Raw genomic sequence first — 21,169 nt, forward strand, 5'->3', positions numbered from 1 at the left:
ATCCACACAAAAAAAATAAAAAATGCATTGCAACTATGTGAAAAGTATCTTTACAAGATCTTAAAATCAGTAGTCTTGATGAAAAATAAGAGTCAAAACCACATTGTAATTAATTCTATTGTTACACAATGTAATGGAACATAACATTTAAACATGATTTCTTAAATAAATAGAGCAAATCTAGGGATACTGCTATTTACTAAATATTGTAAATATATTTTACAAAAGTACAGCCATCAAGCTTGGCTAGAGGAGAATCAGAATTAATTACTAAAAATGGGGGACTGTCAACATGAAATTCTACATCTTTATATATTCATATACTTACCAGGTTCTTGCTGTAATAATCCCAGAGTATGGTGACAATAGAGAGGTTCAAGTCCCAGGAACTACACAAAGTTAAACAGCACTGAAGATGCATTCTTAAGTGTTCCTCTAACACACCAGTCTTGAAAAGGCAATAAGAAGTTTATTGTAGGTGGGGAGCATCACCTTGTCTAAACATAAACCTGATACTACCAGACTCTTAAGAATAATTTCCTAATATAATTTTTAATTTAAATTACATAACATTGAGTAAATGCATCTGCTAATACCAGCCAAGAATTACTAAATAAAAGCTGACAATTGCATCCTGCAATCCAGCCAATATAAACAGTTCATCACCATTTCAGGCACCCGTAGAATTGTACACATTAAGATAACAGCCAACTCAGTATTGTGAATCTAACTTGAACATGACTGCATGGTGCATAATCTTGCTAAAAGGTATATGAGGGCATTAGCTAGACTGCATGCAAGCTAACACTTCAGCCCTTCTGTTATGCAAGCCCAACAGAAAGCTCATTTGCCACTGATACTGAGAGAAAGTGCAACTGTGTGAGAGCCCATGTTTGTCTTGATGTTCCAAACAGGAGGATCTTTTCTTTCTGAATCATGTTCCTTCTCAACCCCGTGCAACATGGCTATAAAGCTAACAACCCAGACAACTCTGTATCAAAGCCAAATAAGAGCCTGAAACACTGGAGGAAAGAGGGAGGTTTGCACACAAAAGGAAGGTGGCTCATAGGAAATAAAATAGGAAATGTCAGACAATTTGAACACAGTGAAGTGTTCAGGTTGTAATCATGGATACTGAGAGTGGGATCCATCTCATCCAACTTCTGATATCAGCAAAACTGGACTTGCATGGGAGCTAGGATATTAGGAACTACCGGCTCAGACTGAAATCACATGTTTAATTAGCCCGGTTTAGACATTGGGATAAATATAGGATGACAAGCTCTGGAAGAGCTTTATTGTCTCCACTGGCTATAGAAGTGGTTTAGTGGACCAGCTTGTGTGCAGTTGTCTTAAGACTTTTGCACATGTAAGTCTAACATATCCAGGATAATATCAAACTTGTTCTGTGACAAGAGAAACCCGTGACCTACTTCTAGCTTTCAAATACACCTAAACACTATACAGGCCTGGAATTTCTAACAGCATAAAATAAGCTAGAGGAATAAAAGGGTTAATTTAAAAAAGTATATACAGGATGAGTTTTATGACTCAAAATCATAGCCCCAGGGAAGGGAATGAAGGAAACCATGTCTCAGATAAATACTGGGAAATTTTCCCCTTCAGTTCTGATTATAGTGCTGGGCCCTGAACTATGTCCCAAGCTCATCCAGCTCAGAAAATGCTGAAGGTTAAAAAAAAACAAAACCAAAACCAAACAAAATACTGATGCCAGGTGATGGGAAAAGATATCATTGGGTTGTGTTGCGTTTTATTGTTTGTTTGGGGGTTGCTTGTTTGCTGCTGTTGTTTTAAAATATTCTAGCATTAAGTACCTGTCACTTAGCTCTTACCCACAATGCTATTTCTTCCTGCTTACAATGTCTTTCAGCTGCTTTTTCTCCTTGTTTTCAAGGCTACATATGCTATACAAAGCAGTTATAACTTACTAACTTATCTCTACCTGGCTATACATTCATGTGGAAAACATTATTTGCTACACTTTATCAGAACACTGTAAACAATTACACCAATCATCTACACAACTTCTAAACATGCCTGCCTTCTCATGAACAATTAATGTAGGGCATACAGCTTCTAAAGTGGTATATTTCTGCAACATGAAAACTGAAATGGCAGTTTCAATTGTCATATGTAATGTCTTGTATATATAATTTTCTAACATACAAAACCCACTGAAACAGGAAAGAAAACTCTTCAAGAGAGAGTTGTTAAAAGATGCACAGAATAAGCGTGCAAATATAATAAAAGTGCCTACGAGAGGTGATGTTCAAGTATTATTTTTATGTATAACATAACTGTAACTATTAAATTAATAGTCTTCCCAAAATAATAGTATACAAAAAAAAAGTCAGAACCTCAGCCATTTTCAAAAGCTGCTGTTTTTTAATGAATAAAAGAGTTATGATATAAAACCAAAAAAACTGCAGCTGAACATATCTATTTCTCTAGAGAGCTATCTAGTTATGAAGGATGTAAAAAAACACCCCCAGAAAACAAACAACCAAATCAAAACATACACCCCTTAGAAACAGAATGCTTAGTCTTAAAGCTGTAATTTGTGCACAGGATTATATTTAGGATCTAATTCAACAAACAATGACTGCTTCAGTTAAATTAATTCAACAATAAAAGTGTTATTGTGAGCAGCTTCAATTTCAACCATTATTTATCTAACCAACAATAGTTTCAGAAGTTTCCAAAACAGAGATAGTACTGAAGGATTTATCTCAAATTTAATATGAAAGTTCTCCAGACTTCAAATATCCCTGGGATTAATAGATTCTCTCATTGCTCTTTTGCTTAAAATGGTCTCTTGCACTGCTGGATATACTATCAGAACTCTTGAGGAAGTCAGCTTTTAATTTATCACAGAAGGGAGGAACACCAGATATCATCAAAATGATAGTACTATCTAAACACAACATTTTTCTCTTATGACCTCCTACTGTAGTAACAAAATTGGTTTCCTAGAACTCCAACAAATACTTCTGTATCTCCGTTAGAGTAGAATTAAAGAAGAAAATATAGTGAAGGTATAACAAAACTGAGGCAGAAATGAAACAACATAAAGCATTTATTTTCTAAAATGAGAGAAGGCTAATAAGACAGACTGCTATTAGTTCTTGCAAACAAAAAAGCTTTTGATTCTCACTTACAATAGAACTTTGCAAACATAAATTCTTACACTGACAAGCCATGAATTTAGTCAGTTTGATGTTGCCTAGTATACAAATACAGCTGTATAATTTTCATTTTGTAGTACGAACAGCATTGTAAACCAGGTATACATTTCTCATTAGCCCAGTAACAGAAATCCAAATTACAACAGAGGTAGGGAATACCTCATGTAACTAGTTTCCCCATAAATGCCCTTTTTTAGTGTTACAGATGGGAGATCTTTCAAACAAGCAATTGCCTTCAACTCTATCCATCAAGAATTATAAAAAGAAAGAGCAGTTCCTGGCTGAGAAACTCACTAGTCTATCAACTGTTTGAAACTGAAAGGATGTATCCAAGGAAGCAGCATTCTGCATTTTCCCAGGTATCTATTATTGTTCCCATCTTTATTTACAGATCACAAGTAGAATAATTTTGCTTCACATCCCCATTGGTCCCCTAACCTGAACAGCATCTTCACATCTTAGCCTTACTCAGAAACAGGCTGACTATATGAAGTTCCTACCTGAAGACAAGGAACTGCAGCACTCCTCTGTCAGCTTCACTTGGACACGAGATACCTTCCTCAGGAAGTCTTTATTACCCACAAATTTAGGCTTATGCTGGATGAAGGTGGGTCACACTGGTAGGGATCACTAAACAGTTTTACTGAAACTACCAATATGCTGTAGGTTTAACACCGGTTAGTCATTCCAATACTTAGCTGCCCTAAGAATGTTAAAGCTAACTCCAGCTCCTGGTGATCATCATTCTTTTCTCTGCGACAATGCTACCTTACCCTCAAAACGCAGGTCTGCAACAGTGCCTATCATCTCTCATAACACAGAGATTGAAGCTTACATGAAGAGAAATTGACATTTACTGGTAGGAGAGAGATCACCAATTTACATTACAAATGTATGATCTGCACCTTTTTCAGATGCTTTTGAACGTACAGAATTACACATACTTGATTTCATCTCCATTTCCTCCCCTTCCTTTCCATATTCCCATTCTCCACCTGAACATGTACAGTCTACAACCTTTTGAAGACAGGGAGCAACAAGCACAAGCGCCTTAAAAGGATGATGGACATAGTATGTTGTAAACATTACTAGGTTTTAAGCTCCCATATACTTAAAAATTAAGTTTCTAACCACCAATTCCTGACCTCTCTTGCAAATGAGTGATTCTGCACTATCATTTCTTCTAACTTGTTTTGCACAGCTATTACTGTGCATAGTATAGACAACAGAGGATATATGCTGAAAAGTATGGCTCAGGTAGGTTTTACTAACAAACAAGCCATGCGTTAGTGGGTAGTATCATCAACACCTTCCTGTTTTTCATTCAAAAGAGCACTATTCTCCCTTTTGCTTTCTCCTGCTTCTCCCTGTTGCATTTCATTGTTGATTTCTTGATATCCCATTGTGTTTCTCATTCTTACATCTTCTGGTCTCAAACATACTTGGAGATATAAAAGGATAAGATAAAAGGTAAGACAGGCCATATGAAGCCAACAGATCAGCAGAGAAGACAGACACTGTCTACTAATGAAAGAAAATCTTCCTAGATGCTGCTAAGAAGGCTGGTGTTTAGGGATAGGAAGCAAGATGCATTTTTTCAACAAAAGTACCTACATCCACTTGTGCATGCACACATAGGGACTAATGCTCTCCAAGGAGCATTTCCTACAAGCAAGGAAAATAAACTAGAAAGAAGGCTTCTTAAGACAACTGGTAACAGTTGCAAACATGTCCTTGGCAAATGAGGGTTTGTTTTAATTCTAACAGCGATTGTCTTTAGAAATTAAATCAGGTATTTTCCTCATATTACTGTCTCATGATTGACTCATCCAAATCTTCTGAACTTGGCCATCTAGCTGCCTTGCTAAACTGTCTAAAATTCAATACTTGTTTACCAGAAGCATCAAAAAGCTGTATCTTTTACATATACTCAATTTCAGAGTAATCTTTATTCAAAAAGATATTCACAAGAAAAAACAAATATTTTGAAGAAAAACATTAACTACACGTGTCTTCTTAATGTTTCTGACATTGGTGACATACAAAAAATGCAACACAGGAAGGTATCTAATAAGCTACTCATAATTTCTATGTCTCTTGCCTAAATCTCTCCAGTTTCTCTCACAAATAGTAAGCATCCAGTAAGTGATGTTATCACTGTAGTTTTAATGTATATGCACAGTGTGTATTCAGTTGCATACTGTGAAACCATTCAAAAAGAGTTAACCTTTTAAGCTGAAAGACTACATAAACAAATGTGTTTATGTACAGCAGGATTTTTCAACTTTTTAATACTTTAATGAATCAACTATCCAAACAACTACAAAATATCTTTTTGTAAAAACTATAAGTATTGTTCCATACTCCAGCTTCAACCACAGTTGCTGCTATAAGCAAGGCAGTAGTAATAAAAAGAAATAACTGTTTCCTTGTCTAATTTCAATAACAGAACTTTGCAGAATTTTTTTTCATCTGAGAAAGATGCTCATTCCCTTCTTAAGCGTACAAAAAATTTTATAGGTGTTGCTGATACAGCATTTGCAACCTGTACTATGCAACTTCAGAACAAATTTATAGAGCTGCAATGTAACATATTTATAAGCATGATGAACAGCATATTTAAAAGCATTTTAAAAGGAGGTCAATTCTGACCTCTGGGCCTTGAAGCACTGCATTAACAGTTCTGCAGAAAGAAAAATGATAAGGTATGAAATGAGTGCTCAGAAACTAGAACCTTATCAGTAAGAGCTCAATTCAAGCCTGTAAGACAAATTGCACAGCAAGACAAGTCACCTTCCTGCTGTGATGAGGATATAGCTGAATTTTCAATGCAACTGACTATCACCTTCATCATGTCTCCTCAACTTGATATCCTCACATTCAGTATCTGGTTTACGTTTTCTAAGCATCCAGTTCTTATTCTGAATACATCTTGTCTGAGTAGCCACATACCTACCCTTCCAGGATAATTATCTTCTTCCTTTATCTGACAATTTAGCATCAAGCACAACCACTTTTAAGCAAGTGTAACTGCTAACAAGGAGGGAACTGTATGCTGCCATAGTTCACCTACATCAAAGATGCTCATTTACCTTGATAAAAACACTAGAATTCTCAAAATATACTTATCAGGTGGACTTAGTTTCATGTAGTGTCTTTTCCTGAAAGCATCCCTGACACCTTCCTTGTTTATTATTTCTTTCTTTACACACTTACTTGAGCATCAGTGGATTTTTTAAGGAGTTCTTCCACAAATTTCCAGTTGGATTCCTTCTGCTTCTGAAAAATAATGATTATCAGCAAGAAACAGCATTTGTATTCCTCACACGAATCATTATATAACAACATGAAGATAAGGAAGCAAGAGATTTTCAGAAATGTTTAATTTCATGACTGCTTACTGTAGTCGTCACTGAAAGTAACTTTTCTGTTTTATGAATGTAATTGGTAACTATTCTAAAAATTAGGCCTCAAAACCAAATGAAGAGCAAAAAAATAAAGAGGACACAATTTAAACTGCTTTAACTTGACTCATTTGTAACCCCAACCTTCGCTTTAAGTAAAGAAGCAAAACATTCAGGCATTTTTGATTTATGAGCAGTATATATTACAATTTCTTTAACATGCTGTAAAAGGAAGATATAAGTGGTAAGAAGGAGGAAGAGGTACAATCTCACCTTTTCTTTTTTTTCCCTTTTCAATGAAAAAACACTTCTAAGTTATATTTCCCTAGGCCAAACACTAAGAATTCTTTTAGCCAGTGCAGTAAGAAGTTAGCCATTTGGTAATGGCCTATAAAGATAAGAGAATATACAGGTTATGTCAAATATGGCCCATAATTCATACTCTTCAGCTTGGGAAGACAGAGATCTATCCATTCAAATCAACCACACCGAGCTACTAAAGTAAGAGAATTGCAAGGTGAAGTATATTAAGAAGGAAGGGAAAAAAAATATTTAGGCAAAGTAGGAAAGAAGAGGGTAGAAGGTTTTGCAACTAAGACTATTTCCCAGGGAAAAATGTGAAAGGCAACCAAGCCAACACACTTCCAAGTCTAGGTCCAAAAAACCAAACAAGCAAAAAAAAAAAAATCTCTTGCACTCAGCTATATATGTAGCTTGTGTAGATAACTAGATACGTGAACACAGATCTTTCATCAGTGTCCTGCCTTATACTAATTCCCTCCACTACCACAACTGTTAAGCTTTATGAATTATTCTGAAGATATCTATTCTGTAAATGTATAGAATTAACAATAAGGAGCATCTTATGCTTTGGTAATTGAAATATAACTACTTTTCAGCAGCAACACCATCATGCCCCAACCTCCTCTGCTATTGATTGCACTACTCAATGCTGTGACTTCATGACAATTCCACACAGAACTTTAGAGTACCAAGAGAATTTTAAAGATGAACTCTTTAAAAAGATGCACTAATACTTACATAAGATAATTTGACTATTGGTGGCTTAATATTTTTGCACAAGAGTTATGAAAGATTACTGATGGAAGCAAGTGCAGTCTATGGACCATCCATGGAAAAAATATGAATGAAGGGACAGAACTGCAGAAAATTATACTATAGCTGTGATTTCACAATTCAGGAACTTGAACTGTATCAATTAAGGAGTCTCCACTGCTTCCTCCTCGTCCTGCTAGCTGTTGTTCCTGCCCTCACAGCTATAGCCTGCCTTTGCTCAGTTATTCTGATACTTCTGTTTGTGGGACACAGTGTGAACCAGATCAGTGAACCAACCTAGAGCTTTAGCAGAGAAAGAATGAAAAGGGGAGGAGAGCCTGACCTAGGTCATAGAACAGGAACACAAATAACTGTGCCAGAACAGTAGAGAGCATACCATGTGTAGGATGGCAAACAGAACTTAAGCTGTGACTGACGCCTAAGCCTTTGTACCAAGAAACCAGTGCTAGCATCCTGTCAGGAGAAGCATCTCCTGACAGGATGCATCCAGAAGTAACCAAGGAGTAAAGACTGCACTCCAATAATGAGTAAGAGCCAGGAAATGCAGAGTCAGCATTCCCAGACAGTTCTAGCTAGTACTTCCATCAGATTTTTGTCTACTGTATTTTAGAGCTTGACATTATGTGAACTCCTATACACTGTCACGGTCATGCTGCAGACTCCAAGTAAATCTAGTCAACTGCTCTAAAGACATGAGTAGATATTAGAGATATTCACGCTAAATGGCTACAAGACCTCTTAATGTCCGCATCAACTTGCTCAGAACATTCTTTTAGCACTCACACAGTCCAAGGACACATGATCTATACAAAAGATGTTTATTGCCAAAGTTCCAGCTCAGCTGCAGTATGCAAATCACTTTACAAGATCCTGGACTAATCTAGGGCAAACTCCTGACACCAGCAGGAATTTATTGCAAGACTGCACCCAGGTTCAACCCGAACTCAGGAAATAATGACACTAACCACCTGCTGCACTCTTTTTTTTTTATTAGCCTCAATCATCTTTGATATTTCAGCAGACCTGTGTCATTCAAATCCCATTAGATTTACATCCTAACAGTATTCCCTGCTCACTGCCAATATGGCATGGCAACTGTGTACAATTCATTCTTGTCAGACAATACACAGAATCTACGTCTCTTACTCCAAACCTGCTGGCTTATAACAGCCTCCTACCTCCTCCAGTGTGCCCTAAAACCAACTAAACCTAGAGACTTTACAGTGCATAAAAGTGCTGCTAAAACCAAAAATGTAAGCTAAGACCCTTCAAGTTTGCAGGAAGAAACTTTTTCAAGGTCTAACAGCTGACTACCTGTAAGAGCCATTCTAGGCTTCTCATCTTGAACTCTGTGTTTGCATATCTTGCCATGTAGTCATTTCACATTATTGTATGCAAGGCAAGAATTCTTAGCCCCAGGTAATTCTGCCTATATTTTCCCAGCCCGCAGTATATTGAAATTGACCCCTGCAATGTTCAGAAGTAGCAAATTTCCTCATCAGGTCCCATTTGGTTTTTAAATGTACAAATCGTGCTTTTCAGAAGAGTGAAGTGAGACCTGAGTGAGGGGTTATGGAAAGAGACATGTACTGTATATTCCTTAGAACAGAGTCTCAAATGGGAGACCTGGCCAAAATTTTCAAGTTTTAAGAAAAATGGTTTAAAGTATATGAAATATATATTCAATATATATGAATCATTACATGTTTGAAATTACATTATATGAGCTAAAGGGGAAGAAATAAAAGGAAGCAAGTCTGAAACCTATTTAGAATTTTAAAAGCTTTCATAATAACCTCAAGGCCATGCAGACCACATTAAAAAATTGAAAATCTTCCACAGATGACATAGGCTTAGAGGCAATTTTTGCTACACAGCACATGAATAACCATCATTATGACACATCACCCTCCCACCTCTGATCACAGTTAATTAAAAGAAAGCATGTGTCATGAAGCTATCACATCAGATGTTTAACCAACAAAACAGGACTACACTGAGTCCTGATGTAATTCCACTGACTTCACAAATTCATAATTACAGACTATTTTATTTTAAAATATTCAAAGAATGTTTGAGGCTGTAATTTGAGGGAGGAAGAACACCTGAAGAAATGCTTACGATCAACTATCTATGACAGACTATATTCTTGTTTGTGAAAAGTCACTGTTCTTACCGATAGAATTTTTTTGTAAGCACCAATGGCATTTAAGAGAAAAGGGATCCCTGGACAAATTCACAACCACACTCTGATGCAAAGCACAGCTAACAGTTTGAACATAAAGACACAGGATGGTCTCATGATTTACAGATAGAGATTTGGAAATTATCTTTTCACAAATGGGCTCTAAAGAAAAATTGTTATTTAATCTTGGGCAAGTCACTTCCGGTCACTGTGTCTCAAGATTCCTACTTTAAAATAAGAACAACAGGAATTCTTTTTTTCCATTCTACATCTGCTTAGCTTATTTAAATAATACAGTGCCTGAGGCAAAAAATATTCTCTCATGAGGCTAAATACATAGTATGTATCAGTACAAGAGACAGGAAAAAATTCCAATGATCAAAGTAAACAGTATCACTGCATTTTGATTAGGGCATAAAATATAAGAAACCCAGGATAAAATATCTGCTTCACTCTGGTTTCTATATTCAACCTGGGAATAACCTTTCTCTCCATTTAAGCTCCTCTATAAGCAATATTTCTATCCAAGGTTCCTCTGAAATACACAATGGACTGTGGTCCTTTCTGACTACCACAGTAATGGGGCAAAAGCAAGCGAAGCTTGGGACAACCTTCAGTGTAACAATCAGATGTCATCTGCAATTTTTCACCACATGAATGTGTAAGAAGTTGCTTCATTTTGCCATGGTATTATCAGAAAAGTCTGAACAACATGGTAATGCGCAGCCTGCCATGGGATCCTAAGGATCTGTCAACCCACAAGCAGTGGAAGCATAAGTACCCCACCCTCATCAAGTCCTCTAGTCACTCAGAATGGTCATGAGTTTTACAACTAAGTATTTAAGCAGTGAGTTATGCCTTCTCTATATTTTAGTTTTTTGACAAATCAGGGAATTTGCAAGTTAAAAATAAATGAAAGTAATCCTTAACTTTATTAGAAAGTCTAATTTTAAACTATGATTAAAAGTATTCACATAAGTCCAGCATTTTTCATTCTTTCTCTGTTTATATACTCATGCTTTTAAAGATCCAAAGATGATGGGGAGGATTTTAAGTTATCAAAACAAATTGATCAACTGATGTTATCAGACTCTTCCGTTTTTACAGATCTGCAGTTTACACATATGTTCCGATGTTTTAACCTTTTCTCCTAAGTTGGTTTAGGAAATCATGGTAAAGATTTTAACAGAAAAAGGGTATGACCTTTCCAGCTTCAAATTAAAAATATTAAATTACAAATAATGAAAGACACTTTACAAGAAACTGCAATCAAGTCAAATTCATGGAAGAAGCAATATATAGCTGGTGCTTGGCTAACTAGAGAATATAAGCAATCTAGCTGGAATGCAAAAAGAAAAAAACCCTAAACAAAACAAAAACCCAAACAAAAACCCCCCCAAGCCCTATAGTGAGGCAAAAGATAAAAGAACAGAAGGACAGAAGATGGCATGACCTAATTCTCCCTGAGGTTTATACTTTATGGGGTATAATCTAATGTGTTCAGTTCCTAAAACAGAACCGGTGAAGCATTTATCCTGCAGGCAGGCAGTTTTAAAACATATGCTACATCATTAAGTCTATGTGTTACTAACTAGTTGGGATATTTCAAGTTTTCTTAATACAGTAATCTACTGCATATCTGGTATATAACATCAATATGTCAAGGGCTCTTGCAATGTTTACTGACTTGCACAAAGCACACCTTAACACCACCAACCTCAAAGGACTTCCTTAAGGAGTGTGAAAATTCCTTTATTAGAACATGTATTTTTGTCTATCAACAAACATAGCCAAAGTTAGACACCTCAATAAATTATAACAACTTTCAGGTATTCAGGAAAAAAACATACCTACCTTTTCATCTAGGTTTCCATTACGGTCAAACTGGTAGAGTGAGGCCAGATGACTAATAATCCACCAGCTAAAACTCAGTGGGTCTTTACACTGAACAGTTTCAAAACCAGACATGCTTTCAGAACTACTGGGCCTTTCAAAGATATTCTTTAGAGTTCTGTTCACCAAGCTCCAGAAACTCTGTAGAAAACGCAAAACTAAATTTAAACTGTGTTGAATAACAAAGCCTATGTTAACAAGTTTGCCTACAGTACTGTGCTACTGATTAATTTGCTTTTATATAAAATAAGTGAGATGGCAGTCATTTAAAGAAAATAACAAAAAAAAAAAAGTGCTCAGTATGACCAGAGAAAACCGGGAGCTACTTTTGAATGTCCTCTCTAAAATGCCAGTAGAAAGCAACATGAAAGGACAAGGTTTGGTAACAAGGAAGAACATGGTACGAAACTTCACAGACAAAATTACAAGCTTTTGGAATGCCGACGTGCAGATGGAATGGAGCAACACTGAGATGAGAGAAATTAGAGTTCGTTAATGAAGACTTTCATAACAGATTTTTGAAAAACTTTTAGTGGCAGACTAACCTAATCAAGAGAAATACAGTAGTATATAGCAGAGAATCAGTCTGAAAGGCAGCAAACTGAGGTTCAAATTCCCTGGTTTATTTCAAATCTGTTCTAGCACTGACTCTTTGGCTCAGATCCCTGTCTATCCCACATACAGCTTCTTACAGACTGCACCTATCATCCCTAATTATATGAAAGTCTCTGGGACTTCTTTGCACCTGCATTTCACCCACCTTAGCTGGGTCCTGATCTCAGTGCTGATCTCTTATGCTTCAATGTGCTTGTGCAAACACTTAACACGTATGAAGGTTCACTTGCGCTGTCCACCTTTACATCTGTTGTCATTCATGAGTAAACAGCTATCAGTACAAACACTCTACTGTGAATTACTTCATTCTATACTAAGTGAACTCTGTGAGGTACTTATTGCACAGAGGGCAGGTTTGGTTTTTATAAAGATTATTTCAGAAAAATTTCAAAGGACTTTGACATTTCTTAATCTTAATTCAGAGAAACATCATATCAATTCTAACCAGAGGTCAAGAAAGAAAAAAAATATCAAAATACTAGGAAATATTAGGAAAGGGTTAGGGTTATTATCATTATTCCAAGGTATAAAACCATATGGCCACCTAACTTGGAATACTACATGCAATCCCGGTAGTCTGCCATTTGAGACAGGATCTACTAGTACGGAAACAGGTTCAGAGAAGGGTAACAAAGGTGACCACAGGTAGAGAATGGTGCTTGTAAAAAGAATGACTGATACAGTAAGACTTTTCAGCCTAGAAAAGATAGAAGCTAGGAGATACCAAAAAAAAAAAGTCATATAAAGTCATACTGGTATAAGGAAGGAGAACAGGTAGTGATTGGCTCTTCCAGTAAAAGTATAAAGGGTATAAAAAGAAGTCAGCAACTACAGGATCAAAAAACAAAACCCAGGTTACTCTTGTCTAAGTAGTTAAGGTATGGGTATCAAAGACTGAAACACGGGCTACATATATCATTGGTCTGACTGCACTTGTGTTTCTAATGCTTAGAGATGAATCATTGCATGACATAACATAGAAATTGCAAATATTTTTTTATTTTTTCTAATGGGTAAAGATAGGTTTTTTTCTTTTGTTCTACCATACTGCTTTCAGAGTCTGTTCCTTTGCTTTACTTTCCTCAGTACAAGGAGCACTCTATCAGTACCCTACATCATTACCAAACAGTACACTGCAAACCTAGAATCAGGACTTGACTCACATTTAAGCTGGAAACCTAAAGCATCATAGTTAGCATGCAGTCCTCCTTACACAAACACGAACTTCAGTTCCATCATATGCGAACTCATGCATTCATGGCAATCTGGGAACATTTGGCAACTGTATTGCATATGTAACACACATGCATATGTAACAGTATTCTTCCATTACCTCTGTGTGAGACCCTCTATTTCTATGGTCCAGCAGCTGAATAAGTAGAACCCATAATTCTTTAATGCAGGTACAGGGATAATGGTGACTAATTAGAGCCTCAGAAGGTCTCACCTGAAATAGGCAATACAATTATTCAGAGAAGTGTCATTTTTAAATTGCATTTTATGTACCAATATTTTAGTTGTTTGGAGTTGGCTGCAGTTACATAATACAGCTAAAATGACACATTAGAAGGTGCATTATTTCATTAACATCAAAACTGTATCTCATACAACAAAGACCATTTCCTAATGCTATGTAAGTTGCAGGTGCGCTATTTCTTAGTTTCTTCTAAGCCACTTTCAAAAATTATTTAATCATATGAAAATGGAATTCTGAGGCCTAAATGAAAAGGAATTGCAATAAATACCGATTCATTGTCTGACAGTAGGGAAAAGATGAAATAATTGATTAGATTTTCTTGATGTCCTTGGAAGATAAAGATTTAAGATAATTTAACAGCTATTATTGTTATTTTTAACTGGAAACTACTTAATGACTAGGCATAATGCTAGTAGAATATGTTTTTGTTGGCATGAGGATGTTAATGTTCCCACAACATTTCACAAAATCTGCTTTTTGGTAAACTTACTGCAAGGCATTCTTTTAATATGCAGAAAACAGCATATTTCAAGTTGTGTATGTTATTTGATTACTATTCCATATTTAAGAAAATTCATTCAGACTGATGCATTTCAAATGCAAAGCAGTCTTCTTGTGATTCATCCTTCAGCTTTACATTCCCTGGATTGTGAAACAAAACAGCAAAAGGAATTGCTAAATACATAAAAATTCTCTGTGTGCTTTAATGTTTTTAAGACCTACCAGCACTGTATTTGAAATAATCATAGTACAGACAAAACTTTACTTGGGCTGTCTTCAGATCTATGAATCCACTGAACTGCATTCAGAAGTGGCAAAAAACAGTGAGAAAAGCTTTCCTGAAATCGCATAATTAAGCACATTTTAGCTTCAGCAGGGACACAATGGCAGAAATGTAGAAAGAAAAGAGGCAAAAGGCAGCTCATACTGTTTATTCCTAAACAATGAGTAGTCCAAGCTTGAATTATCAGCCCTTCTAAAGCACTTCTAATAGTCACCTAGAGAGCCTAATTCATCTAACTCAGTGCAGGAGAAAGAACTGTTCCTATCCTTCCTTGACAAGATAAAGAGCCTAGGGCGACTAGTTTAGACAACTGACTTCTAGACACCCAGATCTGATGAGGTGAACCTTGAATTTTTATAACTTCATGCTCTTCCTGATCCATTCATGCACAGCTGTTCTCAAATCACACTGGTACTTAAAATAATTTCTGAATTTGTAAATCTAATGGTGCAAATTAAAAACAAAATCAAAATACACAATGCCAGTGACAGCAATAGTGTGTGAAAGAGACGTTAAAGAAGTGCAAGTGACTGAAAACCACACTCTCACAATTAGAAGAACAAGTATATTAACAATAATTTCAAATCTGTACAGTATTCTGTAAGAACACAGACTTTTTATTTATCATCCACGACTGTTTTCATACAGCTCCAAACTGGGTTTAAATATAAAATAATTAGAAATACTGAATGTATTTATAAGTGACACATAATTAGTTTTCCTCTCTCTGTAAAGAACCCTTCTTAGCCTTGAAACTGCCAGGGTGAACCCCGACAATTTATTTTACAATATCATGAAGACTGAAATATTTAAAATAATTCTATTATTCACACTCCACATAGGCTTTAAAGAGTTTTCCATGTGCCTACACCTCCTCATGCCTTTAGTTAAAGATCTGTTGTGAGAATCTCTCAAGAACCTGAATTAATCTTACGCTAATATTAAGAATAAACATCAGTGTTACCACTAAAGTCTATTGAAAAAATCATTATTTAACTACTAACTGCCCAAAACTGAAGCACCTCAAAAATATTCTGGTTATGACTCATCACCAAAGAGCAAAACAGATTCTTCAGAAAGGAGAAGTCTGCTTATTACAGATGCACTGGAGCATTTTACAAAAGTATTAGGTAGATAGACTATCTTACAAGTGAGAGTTTTAGGCCTTTTACATGGAGTGCCAGTTGTTGCAGCATCTATGTTTCTTCATCTACTACTTGCATCTACTACTGTGATCTTCTACAAGACAGCAAGATCACTTCTGCAGGAGACATGCAGTATCTGTCCAGGATAGAGACTGGCTAGTAGTATCAAAGTAAGACACTACACAGGTACTGGCTAGACTAAGGGTCACCGAGACATTGTTTTCTTCGGAGATAGTCTGAATTCCTCTTGCAATGTACCCAAGTTCAGTACCTTGGTAAGCATGGTTATAACTTCAAATTGCAGTACTTTTGGGACAATAGAGCTCTGGTGCCAAATATATGCCTGCTGAAAATGAAAAGACGATATCCAAGAATACATATTTCTATGTCAAATGTATCTCAGAGCACAATGGCCTCAGTTACTGATGCAAGCAATGCATCTTGATACCAAAGCGGTCCAAGAAACAGATCTGATGAGTCTGGAGGATCAGTGTTTACGTCCCCTCCTTCTAAGGATACCCACATACATTAAGAACTGCACTTCCTAATATTCTCAGCCAAAAGCTTAATGACATGTTTTAATGATGAGCTGACACTGTCTTCTATTATGGGTACCAGTTGTGTTCCTAAAAATTTTGAGAGACACTATTTCAATTACTTATTATAACAATGAATGCATACTAGAGGAGACACCAGCAGACGAGGCGTTATCCAGCTCAAGCACAAGCTCTGCTTCAGAAATTAATCTCAAACAGAACTAGATTGGCCTAAGCCCAGGCAGAACTGAAGAAAAAGTGGTGGCAAAACAATTTCTCTGTAACGTGTCTCTGTGGAAGCAGAATGAATCTGCCATTTTAACACGTGACATTTCAAAGTCTATTGTCAAGCATAATGGTCAAAAGATGCTATTTGAATCTTCTTTTTAAAAAATTACTTCCATCTATTTACCTTTTGATAGGGGAGAAGGCTGCAGTATTATCTAATAATTTAATAAATCAAAACTGATTTAAAAAAAGGTAACAGTTCTCTACAGATAGCTTAAAAGAACAGTGATCAAAAGTTAACACAGCTATTCCTGCCCCACCCCCAAATAGTAATATGAAAGAAAGGGGACTCCATTTTCCATGTCTTTGTACTAGAAAAACATAAATTATACAGTGGTCAGTGCTACTTATTCTCAGAATTCAGTCTCGTGCCCATCTAAAGCTGATACAAAGATTACATAGCTCTTTTACTAGCTGCTATATAGAGCTATTATGACTTTCTAGCTTTGGAGTGCTCAAAACAAGTGAGAAAAACACTGCAGCTATAGAAAGAATGAAAAAGAAAAGAGGAGGACAAGTTTTCTCTTGACAAATGTAAAAGTGCTGTAACAGAAAGATGAGGTTGCAGAAATAGGAGCAGTGCAACAACAAACCGTAATATGACATCCTGTTAAGTGTCCAGTTAGCTTACTGCCAGGATTATAGTTATTCTCTTTCTGTTCCTTTTGAGAGAGTTTGAAAAGATTTTTTTTTTTTTACATCTATAGCTGTAAACCTTTCAGACTGTGCCATGTTTGGCACTGAACCTGGAACACTGAACTTAGGAAATGTGGCACTCACTTCTGCTCTGTACACAGTGCATTTCAATATTACTCTCTCATTCAACTGCCAGATGGTCATGAATAAATATAACACAATTTGAGCTCCTAACAAATAACACTCTTTAAAACATTGAGATATAAAGCCATACATAACATTTAAAACCTAGCAGAAGTTATCTATGCATTGTTGCAATATCCAATTCATATTGTTCCTAATACAAGCATATACTGCCCGTGTCCTATATAAACAAAAAAAGTTACCTTCATATACTTGTTGATGGACAAGCTGATTAGATCAGATATGAGATTTCCACAGTGTGTTTCAAATAAACTGATACTGGTTAAATTCTCCCCTGTCACATTTATGAAATTGTTAGCATATACAACTTGTCCTAAAAGACAAAAGAAAATTACACCTATTTAGTCCTGGGTTTGGCTGTTTAATACAAGAAAGAAATGTTTTTTCTATTCTATATATTTTAGAATTGGTTTGTTGAGCTGTATGTAACTGTAATTTACAAACTCATTTGGGAAAGTTCTTCAATTCTAAGTTCAAGCTAGTGCCTTCCTTACTACACTGAAGTCTGGTATTATTCTGGTTGACAGTAAAATAGTTTGGCACTTCACAGCCTTTTATTGGCACAGTTTTTGCAGTGGAATAAAGATTTATTTATCTGCAAGCTCCTCTTTCTCACATGCCAGTGCGCATGTTCTGAAATCATGACATGTTTTGCAGATATGCAAGTTGATGACAAACAATTCTGGAGAGGTCTAACACTTTCCTATGGATGTGTTGATGTAAAAAGCTGGCAAGAACGTATTCCAACTTGAGCATTTGTAGGCATTATCACAGATAAAATGGTAAAATTAAAAGGCTGTAAGATCTTATCCCACTAGCTTTCAACAGTACAACTCCTTTCACATCAGTGAAACAGAAGATATGTAGAACTAAGCCTGTATTTTATTCATGGAAATGCAGGGTGAAGCCCTGAACCTACTATCCTGCCGTTGGTCTTAGTAGTGTGAAGTTTCTACTCAGTATACGTTACACAAGACAAGATTACTGCACTGACTCAGAATTTTATCTAGAAATCAATATCGAATTCTGAACAACAGACTGCCTCCAACAGTTTCCCTATCCCTTCCCCAAAAGGCCCCCCAAAAGAAAAACAGGTTATCCCACAGCAGATCATACAAGAAAGTTAGAATTACAGAACAACAGCCAACTCACACATCATCCATTAGCACAGATATGCATAAACAGAGAAGATGCTTTAATCTGAGCAAGGCTGTGTTGTGACAGCACTCAAGAGCAGCCAAAAGCAAATCCAAGAGTTCAGATTCAGTACTAGTTACCTGGGCTAAACATACAGTGCGTTCTTTCTAGACCTCAACATTACTCCAACTGTTGCAATTTCTATATGGAACTTATGTCAATAATTTATTACAAGGGGGAAGGGGGACTGTTTGTAGTGACACAATGATTATAAAAGAAAATGCATTTTTGTGATTTATTTTGCTAGCAAAGTTCTTCACAAAGCAAAGTTCTATTCTGCATTTTAGCAGTTCTTCAGCAAACTGAACTACTTTGAAGATGGGTTCTTCAGTTGTATTGCATTCTATGACCTTTTTTATCTAGCTTCTATGAACAGCTTACTCTTATCAATCTTTTTTGCTCTTTTGAAGGCTTTTTAGGAAGAAAAAAAAAAAAAGTAATTGCCTTGGCTCTTTTTCTTGCTGTATTTTTACAAGCACCTCTGACTAAGGCAACATTCTTCCTTTGCCCAGTATTTTCTTAGTGTCTCATATGGTTAACAATACAAATTCTCTCTTTTGAGATTCTTTGTTCTGATCCATCCTCAGACAACTTTTCCTACATTGTTTTCATCAAACTGTTGTTTACTGTTATGCATTCTGGGTCTCTGCAAAGGCATTTTTTTATGTGATGTCAAAATTTACTACTAAATATTATGTTGTAAGCATCAGTTGAGCACAAACTTCATCATCTTGGTTAAGAACAAATTCCTAAATAACATTTCATCTTCATTACATGAAGATTCACAAAGAACCTGCCCTCACTATATTTGAGTTTACCCCATCAAATATAGCTGTGCTTAAAAACTACCAAAAGTAGTAAATGATTCTGGATAAATTGAGAAATATAGGTAAGTCATATGTACAAGAAGTAGTTCAAGAAAAAAAAATCTGCATACTTACTCATCATTTTTTCATCTAGTACATGAAGAACTTCCAATAGTATCCAATAAATATCCAAGTAGAGATGTAGTAAATGCCACGATGGGGGAAAGAGCTGTGATTAGAAATAGACACATTTATTTATTTTTCACATTTCTTTAGCAAATTCTGGATACTCTACTGAATCACACAAAAGATGGGCATGCATTATGCCTGCAGTGAACATTATCATTATCTATGATCAAATACATTGTAACATACAAACATGCTATTCAGTTAATGAAAAAAAACAAACACAAAACCAAACAAAACCACAAAACCTTCATGACAACTAATTCTATCTGTAGAGGATATTTGTGAAGTTTTGAATCTGATCTAAGCTATAATTTAAACACAATGTCTTGATATAAGCTTGGCAGATTAAAGCACCGTTAGTCATCCTTTCCAGAAAAGTATTAGGTAGCATACAAAATGTTAAAGTGTGTCTTTTAGTAATTCCAAAATTTCAATATTCTCTTCCTTACAGTCTACTTGAAATTCCTACTTCTTTCATCAGTTCAACAGTGGCCCTACTGACAAGCTAAAGAAACAGGAACATTCAAAATGCTGCTTCTCAGCAGATCATTCCCCTCCAGATACTAGTTTATACAGCCTAAGACTAAAGCCCCTTTTTTCTCTCTAAAAGATTTGAAAGCATTTGTTATTATACGTATGCAGAAATCTTAATGGTATATACTTCACTAGTGTTTAATGTTTCAGTGTCTGCTTCCATGTCTGCACTTTTCTTCTTTATACACCCGATCTTTTCCTATTTTGAGTCAAGATTTCAGAGTGTAGGTTTTAAAAAGTGCCCCTTCCCCTGGGAAACTCAGAAATTTTAACTATTAGTAAGGACACACCAGAGGAATTTTTTAAACATGCAATATAAAGTGCAACTTACAATTTCAGCCTGAAGAAATATGAAATGCTATTTAGCCAAAATTTAGCAAGTTGAATATGTACTTTTACACAAAAAATAATTTTAAATTATAAAAGACATTAACCTTTGCCTGATGTTGAATAGTAAATGCTGCCAAGACACTACTAGGGAGTTCACAAAGGTGACCAATGTGCATGGTCAAAGCATGAAGCTCTTCCACCAGTGTTGATGGTAACTGTGCTTCTAGTTCTTCATATGGATGGAGCATTCCATCCTTTTCCTCTTTAGGGAGTTCCAGATACCTGAACACACACAGACATACAATCAGAAAACGGGTAAGAAGCAGCCGCACAAAGTTTAGTATATGTACTGTGTGCAAACTTTACCTGAAGATGAAAACTTTCACATAATTCAAAAACTGAGTACATCGATGCCTGATGCTCTCTGCTTCAGAGTGCAAGTTTGCAGCTCGACCTGAAGTAAAAGAGATTGATAGCTTAAAGCAGATGTGCCCACACTATGACTCACATTAACATATGCATTCTCCACATTAAGCAAACCAAACCACTGGAAAGCCACCCTATTCTGAGGACAACCTGGGAGGTAGCTGGTGGAGAACACCCACTTCTCAATGTCATCTTGCCAGAGGGATCCATATTTCATCTTATCATCAGATGGATATC

At 36.0% G+C, this 21,169-nt stretch overlaps 1 protein-coding gene across 2 annotated transcripts in view; it reads right to left on the bottom strand.

The window, feature by feature from the left end:
* MMS22L (MMS22 like, DNA repair protein) overlaps positions 1-21,169 on the bottom strand; it is a 90,999-nt gene that overhangs the window by 59,509 nt on the left and 10,321 nt on the right. For both annotated transcript variants that reach the window (XM_057410826.1, XM_057410825.1), the window contains exons 5-12: positions 20,873-20,960; positions 20,611-20,788; positions 19,589-19,682; positions 17,633-17,763; positions 13,714-13,827; positions 11,727-11,906; positions 6,423-6,485; positions 329-448 (exon numbers count right to left, since the gene is read on the bottom strand). In XM_057410826.1, the coding sequence (XP_057266809.1) occupies positions 329-448; positions 6,423-6,485; positions 11,727-11,906; positions 13,714-13,827; positions 17,633-17,763; positions 19,589-19,682; positions 20,611-20,788; positions 20,873-20,960 (968 nt within the window). The remainder of the gene's footprint in view (positions 1-328; positions 449-6,422; positions 6,486-11,726; positions 11,907-13,713; positions 13,828-17,632; positions 17,764-19,588; positions 19,683-20,610; positions 20,789-20,872; positions 20,961-21,169) is intronic.

This window comes from Pezoporus wallicus, unplaced genomic scaffold (genome assembly GCF_028554395.1).
Source record: "Pezoporus wallicus isolate ANWC-B61680 ecotype Strahan unplaced genomic scaffold, APGP_CSIRO_Pwel_v1 contig_747, whole genome shotgun sequence".
Lineage (NCBI taxonomy): Eukaryota > Metazoa > Chordata > Aves > Psittaciformes > Psittacidae > Pezoporus > Pezoporus wallicus.